Genomic DNA, 9,898 nt, shown 5'->3' with positions numbered 1-9,898 from the left:
ACCGCGGGACAGGGGTGAAAGGTCAGGCCCCGCCCACCCGCTGGTCGACGGCCTCCACACCCACCCGCCGCTCATTTATATATATATTTTTAAAGAAATCATTTGATTAGTAAACGCCGACAATATTATTAAAACGGTTATTAAAATTTCCAAACGTTAAAGTGAGCGGTGTGTGTTTGTGCGGGGTTGGAACAGAGAGCCGTGGTGGCAGATCGGGTTCCCAAAAGGATTTCGAAGGAGGAGGAATTTTGTCCCTCTGGCGCTGCCATAGTGGGCAGGGAGCCGTGTGCGTGTGACGTAGACGGCCGGCGCGCGGCTGCGACGTGGTGACGCTCTCGGCGTAACCAGGGGCAGCGGAGAGGGGAAAATGGCGAACGCGGGGCTGAAGGGAAGGAGTGCAGCCCGCCGCCCCGCTCCCCTCGCCTGCTTTTAGATATCACCGCTCCTTGCTTCCCCCCCCCACCGTCCGCGCTCTAACCCCCACCCCACCTTTCAAATTGAACTTCTCCGTGCGGTCCATGCCCTGACTATTCGGCAACAGCAGCAGCACACTGGCTCGGGGGGGGGGTTTACGAGGGAAACCTCAGCTGCTGCCTCCTCCTTCCTCGAATATCATTCACTGTCTGTCAGAGTGACGGTTATTAACATGTCCCCTCATGGAAGGACAGTGAGTTACTGCTGATGACTGGACAGTCTGTGCTGGCCGCTTTCAGACAGAACTCAGGGGTAAGTAAGTCACATCACTTTTCCTCTCCTTGACAATCTTTGCCATGCTTGTGTTGCTGCTCCCTGGGGGTTACTGGCCGTCAACAGTACAGGGTCACATTCAAAAGTACGATGGGCTGAGTATTTAAGATGGAAATGTGTTGCTGGAAAAGCGCAGCAGGTCAGGCAGCATCCAGGGAACAGGAGAATCGACGTTTCGGGCATTAGCCCTTCTTCAGGCATTGCCCGAAACGTCGATTCTCCTGTTCCCTGGATGCTGCCTGACCTGCTGCGCTTTTCCAGCAACACATTTCCAGCTCTGATCTCCAGCATCTGCAGACCTCACTTTCTCCTGAGTATTTAAGACTCAGGTGATGAGAGATATCTTTATTTGTGGATGTTTGGCATTGTCTACCTGGGAGGAGAAAGTGAGGACTGCAGATGCTGGAGATCAGAGCTGAAAATGTGTTGCTGGAAAAGCGCAGCAGGTCAGGCAGCATCCAAGGGAACAGGAGAATCGATGTTTCGGGCATAAGCCCTTCTTCAGGAATGAGGAAAGTTTGTCCAGCAGGCTAAGATAAAAGGTAGGGAGGAGGGACTTGGGGAGGGGCTTTGGAAATGCAATAGGTGGAACGAGGTCAAGGTGAGGGTGATAGGCCGGAGTAGGGGTGGGGGCGGAGAGGTCAGGAAGATGATTGCAGGTTAGGAAGGTGGTGCTGAGTTCGAGGGATTTGACTAAGACAAGGTGGGGGGAGGGGAAATGAGGAAACTGGAGAAATCTGAGTTCAGACCTGTCTACCTGGGGGGCTGTGATTGCACAGTTGGCAGTCAATAGATTTTTGTGCATTAAGGAATAGTGTGGCAATGTGTTTAGTCCTGACCTGAAACATTGACGCTCCTGTTCCTCTGTTGCTGCTGTGCTTTTTTGAGCTCCACACTTTATCAATTCTGACTTTTCAGCATTTTGCAGTCCTCACTGTCTCCAATGTGTTTTGTTAGAAAAGCATACAATCTCTTATTGAGTGGTTGTGTAGGTGCATTGGGGCAAATACACTATTCCTATTATTCTGTCACTTCTGTTTTGCTTTGACATTGGGAGGTGCTGCCAAGGACTGCAGAATAAATTTCTCAACGCTAGCTTGAAAACTTTAGTCTCAACTTTTGTAATCTATCCATTTTTGCCTTCTCATTCTTTTCCTCCTCTTTTCCATGCTTCCCTTTTTAGTCTTTGATTTGCTGTCATTTTCCAAATCTGCCTGTGTCTCCCTCAACACTATGATTGAACTGGTCCAGTTAACTTGCTGCCTTGTCACAGTCACAGCTCAGAGCAGCCCTTAATGAAAACCATGTATGATATATCTGTGGATGTAGTGCATAATTTTCTTAACTTCATGAATGCTCTGTGACCTTTGACACATCTTCAAGTTTGTCAGCCGGTGATAGTCACATTCCATGAAAGAATTATTTTTAAAAACTGAAAGAATTCCAACTGCATACACTTTGATTTACTATTGACGAATAAGGTATAATTGGAAAATCTCTATCTCTTTATTCTCCTGTCTCCAGAAACTAACCTTAGTTCTCTTCCTATTCTTCATCTACATGGCCTCCGTCAATTCAAAGACATGGACTCAGTTTCCATGTATGTGTTGATGAAACACCCAGTTCTATAATGCCCCAGTTTTCTAAGCCTCCTCCACTGCCTTTTCTTGTTAGCCTTATTGCCCAACATTCAGGCTTGGATGAGCTAGCTTTTTTTTCTAATTTGGAAGTCCAAAGCCACTGCCTTTGGTCTCCCACTATACGCCATGTCACTCATTACTGTTTCTATTTTCCTTCCCAGTCTCTCGTGGGCTGAACCAAAATACTTATGATCAAAGTTTGTGCGAAGATTTGTAGCTCGGGTGCTCGTTGTTGTGGTTCTGTTCGCCGAGCTGGAAGTTTTTGTTGCAAACGTTTCGTCCCCTGACTAGGCGACATCATCAGTGCTTGGGAGCCTCCTGCGAAGCGCTTCTTTGATGTTTCCTCCAGTGTTTATAGTGGTCTGTCCGTGCCGCTTCCGGTTGTCAGTTTCAGCTGTCCGCTGTAGTGGTTGGTATATTGGGTCCAGGTCGCTGTGTTTGTTGATGGAGTTTGTGGATGAATGCCATGCCTCTAGGAATTCCCTGGCTGTTCTCTGTCTGGCTTGCCCTATGATAGTAGTGTTGTCCCAGTCGAATTCATGTTGCTTGTTGTCTGCGTGTGTGGCTACTAAGGATAGCTGGTCGTGTCCTTTCGTGGCTAGTTGATGTTCATGTATGCGGATTGTTAGCTGTCTTCCTGTTTGTCCTATATAGTGTTTAGTGCAGTCCTTGCATGGTATTTTGTACACTACATTAGTTTTCCTCATGTTGGGTATCGGGTCCTTCGTTCTGGTGAGTTGTTGTCTCAACACAACACACTGCAGTACACCAGAACTGCAAAAAGAAGAAGAGGAACACCTATACAAGGTATTCGCCAAAAACGGATACCCGCGCAACTTCATCAACAGATGCCTAAGAGAAAGACCACGGAACGAGGACATACCACAACCAAAAGGACTACCATACATCAGGAGCATCTCAGAACTGACAGCCAGACTTCTGCGACCCCTAGGACTCATAACGGCACACAAACCAACAGCCACGCTCAGACAACAACTCACCAGAATGAAGGACCCAATACCCAACATGAGCAAAACTAATGTAGTGTACAAAATACCATGCAAGGACTGCACAAAACACTATATAGGACAAACAGGAAGACAGCTAACAATCCGCATACATAAACATCAACTAGCCACGAAACGACACGACCAGCTATCCTTAGTAGCCACACACGCAGACAACAAGCAACATGAATTCGACTGGGACAACACTACTATCATAGGGCAAGCCAGACAGAGAACAGCCAGGGAATTCCTAGAGGCATGGCATTCATCCACAAACTCCATCAACAAACACATCGACCTGGACCCAATATACCAACCACTACAGCGGACAGCTGAAACTGACAACCGGAAGCAGCACGGACAGACCACTATAAACACCGGAGGAAACATCAAAGAATCGCTTCGCAGGAGGCTCCCAAGCACTGATGATGTCGCCTAGCCAGGGGATGAAACGTTTGCAACAAAAACTTCCAGCTCGGCGAACAGAACCACAACAAAATACTTATGAACTTGGTTTCATTTTGACTCCAAATGCAGCTTTTGCTGCTATTCCTCCTCGATCGTAAAGACTTCCTAATTTCACTTCTGTAATACTCATCTCCCCCTCCCCTATTTGGTACTGAAACAAATCTTTTCCAAACTCGCTGGTACTGAAACTCTCAATCATAGTTTTGTTGCTTCCAGAGTCCAGTGCCTCTCCCAAGTGTAAATATGACAGGCCAAGAACCCAAAACCCTCAGTCAGCTTTGTCACTGATTTCCTAGTTACTTTCCTTAAAATTTGCTTTTAATAAAGAGCAAAACTTAAAAGAAAATAATCCCTCGTTTTATCTTTTTGTTTCTTCCTCAATTTGTTCCTGTCTGTCTTCTGCTCCCACTAACTGTGTTGGAAATTAGAATCTCTGTTTTGCACTCATTGTTTCTATCTCTCAAAACAGATGAAGTTATAGCTGACTTCAACATTTAACTTCTGTTTTAATAATGCTAAAGTGAAGTTTAGAAAAAAGATATTTGTTTCCTTTCTTCTGTCAGACATACTTTTTTTTAAGTTAATTGAATTCAAGACAAAACTTGTAATCAGTGTTGAGTTCCATGCTCTCTCTCTCACAAAACTTCTTTCATTCAGTGAAAAATTAGTCCAGGTGAATTTTAGCTTGCGAGAACTTTGTAATGTGTCCTATAGTTCAAACAATTTTGTGGGACATAAAACTGAAGAAAACAACCTATTTTACATTGATTTCTAGCATTTTTTGTTTTCACAGTGGGCCAGGCAGCATCAGTGGAGAGAGCAGCAAACTAATGTTTTGAGAGTTTGCTGCTCGCTCTCTCGCTCTCTCTCCATGGATACTGCCTCACTTGCTGTGATCTCCAGCATTTTTTTGTTTTCAGTACAGATTCCAGCATCTGCAGTAATTTGCCCCTACCCTATTTTATATGTCTGACTGGCATTTTTGACATCCTGAAATACTGCACAGTTCAAATTCCACTTGCAGATTTGCAGTGCTGTGCAAATAAACTCACAGCCTTGAAATTGACACAAGGTGGTGGAGGTCTCTAAGGGAAGATGTTTAATTGAAGCATTGACTTGCACAAATATTTTTAAAATTTTTAACCTTTAATTTGGATATGCAATTTTCCATTAGAAATTTGGATATGGTAATTTATAAATTGGGAAAATGTCCCAAAAGCATGACAATTGAAATTCAGATCATCCACATAAGTGTTTGTAAATAAAGGATTTTTAACATAGATAGTGGTTCTTATATGATGTACTCAGTAGGTGTATTAGTGAAGAGAATGCAGCTTTGGTGTTTCTAAATAATAAGGTAGTATCCCTGAAGGCTGATGCCTAAACTTTGAATAGGAACAGATCAGAAGTACTGCAGACAAAGCAATAGCTTACATCAAGTCCAAGGTCATATCTTTTCACAACCAAGGTTGAGCTGTTAACCTTCTCTAGAGTACACAGCAGATCTCTAATTTTTCAGAGGACTTTAATGTGGCTGCTCCAGAATAAACAGCTTCTTATCAAACTCAAATGTTTATCTTTACATTCAATAGGTGTTAAAGTTTTATAATCCAGATAAGCAGCTGACAAACCAGTGAATATGTACAGTACACTTCTGTATGCTACAGAGAGAAATTTGAATCAAGGTTTGGAGATGTGTTCTTGTGAAATATCATTATGACAGCTTACTGGAAAATGTGGGCAATTGTATGGATCTGTCCTTTTATGTGTGTTGTGAAGGTTTGATGCAGTGCTTGTTTGTCTCAGGGAAGATGTATTCTCACTATGCATCTCTGGGTCTCAATTCTAGAACTCCCTTCCCACCTGCACCTGTACCTACACCACAAAAAAACTACAGCAATTCACAAAGATGGCTCAGCACAAACTTCTCAAGGGCATTTAGGGTTGGGCACTAGTCAGTGACATCCAAATACCATGAATGAAAAGAGCAGGAATAATGACTTTTTGAAAAATTAGCATGTGCTGAATTACAATAAAGAATGCACAGGACTGGTGAAAGATGATATTACATTAAAAGGCGAGTTGTGCTTTCAATGGAAAAGTCACTTTTATTGTGCAGTGTTGATTGGAGATAAATATCACAGCAGGTTGGATATAAGAATATTACATTTGTAATGTAAACTTAATTTAAATGCGATTAAAGTTTATAATTGAACTTTCATAGAATCTTGGAATTCCACTGTTTAGAAGAAGGCTATTTGACCATAATGAGTACATTGGTTTTCTGTAAACGTAAACTGCTATGTAACTGTGAATTCCCTTTTCCTTGCATTTTCTTCATTTACAGCATTGTTTCTCTTTTTTGAATATTTGCCTGTTTTCATTTAAAATGTCTGTCATTGGTTTTTTGAATTCACCCAGACTAGACTGTTACAGTGGTCATGCTTTACAAAAATCTTTCCAAGCCTTACGTCATCTCATCCTGTCAGCATTTCTTTTGTTCCTTATTTCTTCTAGTAATTATACAGCTACATCTTAAATGAATCTATGTCATTGACTCCTCGAGGTGGGTATGTCTTGTATGCTATCCACTCAATCATTTAAAGATGTTTCTCCTGTTTTGGTTTATTGATGTCTGTTATTATTTATGGCCCTGGTTTTGGCTTCTTCTGCAAGTAAAAACACCTGTATTTATCCCCTCAAACCCCTTTATAATTTTAAATGTCACTGTTAAGTTAGCCCTCGTTTTTCCCTTTTCTAGAGATTTGGTTCCTGGTCTGGACAGTATTTCCCGATTGTTTCTCCTCCGTTCAGGTATCATCTTTTGTAAAGCCATTACATCCTCCTTAAAACTTTGTGACCAAAACTACTCAGATATCCAAGTGTGATTCAGTTTTTGAAAATATAACAAAACTTCCCCTGCTTTTCATTTCAATTCTCCTGGAAATTAATCATTAGGAAAAAGTGAGGACTGCAGATGCTGGAGATCAGAGTTGAAGAGTGTGGTGCTGGAAAAGCACAGCCGGTCAGGGAGCATCCAAGGAGCGGGAGAGTCGATGTTTTGGGCATAACCCCTTCATCAGGAATCATTGTTTGCGAATGTGCGTGTTGACAAAGCGCATGTGCTAAAACCTTTCTTCTAACTTCTCACTTAATTTGTTGGGCAATTTTAAATTTATGTCTTCTGATTATTAACTTGCTGACTCTGGAAATACTTTTTCATCATTCACATTTATCAAAGCTTCAACATGCTGAACATATTAATTATTCTTTTCTTGACCTCTCTTAGAAGGGAAAAGCCTCTGTTTATCTCCTCTTTGCTCACAGCTAAAGGTTTGCCCATGGTGAATTGTTCTTTCACCATCCATGATCTTGGCCTTTTCCTAAAGTAAGGCAAGCAAAAGCTGGATTCACTATTCTAAGTGCACTACTTTGTCAGCATTACATTTACTTTTATTTATATAGTCAATTCAAGTGATAGGTAATTCAACTTTTTGATCAAAGGTAGGTGGCTTCTTACGTTTGGAGCCTGAAATGTTCCTTTTTGTAAGCTTCCTTTGAATTTTGGGCAATTCATTGCCAGAGCTGTTAACTTACCAGCATGATTGTTAAAACCAATTGTTTTATTTTTGTTGCTGTTCCAACATTTATTTACAGAAATTTATTCTCAACTGCAGCTATAAAGGAATCATGGGCTAAATGTGTGCAAACCCATTGACACAATGGGAACGGCGTCTTCGCTGATTGGCCCAAATGAAGTCATTGAAGACACGGATGGTGGCGGTGGGGAGGCTTGCGAGATCCCAGTGGAATTCAAACCGAAGGCCAGACTGTTGCGCAGCTCCTTTAGAAGGGGTCCACGGGTAATTGGTGCAAGCTTCAAATCAACAACTTCAGTTGACCTTGAATATGCTGCGGAATATGAGCGACTCAAGAAAGAATATGAAATCTTCCGTGTCAGTAAAAATAATGAGATTGCCTCCATGCAGAAAAAGGAAACCAAACTTGACAAGGAAAATAAAAGATTGAGAGCGGAGCTTCAGGTAAGAACTTGACCGTAAACTGTGAAAGATTGTTGGCCTGAAGTGTAAAACTGTTTCTCTCTTCACAAATGCTCCCTACCTTGCTGATGTTTTCTGATGTTTTTCTATTTTTAGCTCCTGTTTCTAGGATCTTCAGTATTTTGCTTTGACATGAAGATCCTTGATATGTTCTGTTCATGCACTCTAATGCTGTCCAATGCTGTTAAAACTGCATTATGTATTAAACCATTGTTTGCATTTCATTTATTATCATTTGCAGAACAAAAGAATGATGAGATCTTTTTAAGAAGTCAAATTGTTTGGTGTATTTTTTTTAAAGTGAAAATGTGAACTTCATCTGAGTCACATAGATGCCGCTAAGGAAACATATTACTAAACATCGCGAATAAAAGCAAAATACTGCAGATGCTTGAAATTTGAACTAAAAACTGAAAATGCTGAGAAACGCAGCAGATCTGGCAGCATCTGTGGAAACAGTTGTGATGAGGTTTGAGAAGGGACTCGAAATGTTAACTCTATTTCTCTCTACGCAGATGCTGCCAGACCTGAAAAGTTTCTCCAATGCTTTCTGTGTCTAATACTAAACTAGGTTGTATTAGGAGTGTATACATCTTGCAGAAGTGCTTGAAAGATTTTGTGACTGTAAACTCACGTTTTGAATATCAAGTCTGGGATATCCCTGATGTTCAAGAGCTTTTCTGCTCACTGAGTAAGCTTGCTGAGCACTGTGGGGCTGGGGAATGGGTGGTTGTTTGTGCTCTTTACTTGCTTTAACCTGTATGATACTGTGTTTAATAGGCTTTGCAGAAAACCTACCAGAAGATACTTCGAGAAAAAGAAAGTGCCCTTGAGGCAAAATACCAGGCCATGGAGAGAGCTGCCACATTTGAGCATGACAGGGATAAAGTGAAAAGGCAGTTCAAGGTAATTTCAGCCAACAAACACCCGCACTAGATTGAAGAAAAAAATGGTTGGTGTATCAATGCCACATCCAATCTCTTTGTTGACAAATCAAAGTAATATTGAAGTGAATTTACGTGCTTGAAAAACATGAGCAGATCTTGGGGTGTGATCTGTGATCTGCCCTAGAAGCTAGTGTGAGTGTCTTGATTTGCTGTTCATTGTTTGCATTTCTTTACTATTGAGCAAGGGCGCTGGATGGAATGGCATTATTTTCCATTAGGAACTGTAAATACCATATCTTTATATTTTTCTGTATTTTTGATTGTGGACTGAAATGAATAAAAAGGGGATTGATTTAAAGCCAAGGATTGTTGAAGGATTTCTGGGCTTTTTAAAAACAAGTTACGTGATACTCATTGTAAGTGCTGTTTATATAGCTGTTGGTTCAAGCAGTGGGGACACCTCAATTCCAGATGAACAGAAGCTTGGGTTGTGTACAAATGGAGATTTGGCCAGTAGTAATTAACTGATTGGTCTGTGGACTGGTGACCAGTTATCAATGACCAAGGCTGCCTGCTGCTAACAATGATGTGATTAGCTCCTAGATAGATGAACAGCTTGTGATATGAACACTTGGGCAGAAGCAATTGTACCTCCAGAAGGAAAAAAGCTGTGTTTCTCTCTGCAAAAAAAAAGGTGTGTCAGGCTTGAAGATAGCCAGACTATTTCTCCTCCTGGATGCCAGCTATTGCACGGTGTGGAGAGTTGTCGTGTTGAAGTTCTATTGTTCTGCATTCAAATTTTACTGTAGTAACTTGAACACAAATCAACACTAATGAGGAAGAGTTTTATTTACATTTAATCATGCAATGTAGGCTTTGTTGTCTTTACATTTATTGCCCATCCTTAGTTGCCCATAAGGAGGTGATGGTGAGCTGTTGCAATCCATTTGGTATATGTTCCCACCCTGCTGCTCGTGAGGGAGTTCCAGGATGTTGATCTAGTGACATTTAAAGGATGGCTGTATACTTCCATGCCAGGATTGTGTGTTGATCAGAGCGGAACCTATTCCTACACATTTGCCTCCCTT

General features: G+C 41.7%; 1 protein-coding gene across 3 annotated transcripts in view; it reads left to right on the top strand.

Moving 5' to 3' along the window:
* Window positions 1-442: 442 nt before the first annotated feature.
* Window positions 443-9,898, top strand: part of nphp3 (nephronophthisis 3) — a 65,223-nt gene continuing 55,767 nt past the window's right edge. Inside the window, exons 1-3 of one of the 3 annotated variants that reach the window (XM_043719514.2) lie at window positions 443-726; window positions 7,540-7,905; window positions 8,704-8,829. In XM_043719514.2, the coding sequence (XP_043575449.2) occupies window positions 7,585-7,905; window positions 8,704-8,829 (447 nt within the window). In that variant the 5' untranslated portion in view covers window positions 443-726; window positions 7,540-7,584. Of the gene's footprint in view, window positions 727-7,519; window positions 7,906-8,703; window positions 8,830-9,898 lie in introns of all 3 variants that reach the window. The other 2 variants (XM_043719513.2, XM_087978494.1) reach the window with 2 other exon arrangements.

This window comes from Chiloscyllium plagiosum, unplaced genomic scaffold (assembly GCF_037043375.1).
Source record: "Chiloscyllium plagiosum isolate Xiang-an unplaced genomic scaffold, Cpla_swu_hap1 HiC_scaffold_34, whole genome shotgun sequence".
NCBI classification, from domain to species: Eukaryota; Metazoa; Chordata; class Chondrichthyes; order Orectolobiformes; family Hemiscylliidae; genus Chiloscyllium; species Chiloscyllium plagiosum.
The sequence above is the reverse complement of the archived record's forward strand: the minus strand, read 5'-3'. Positions and strand labels throughout refer to the sequence as shown.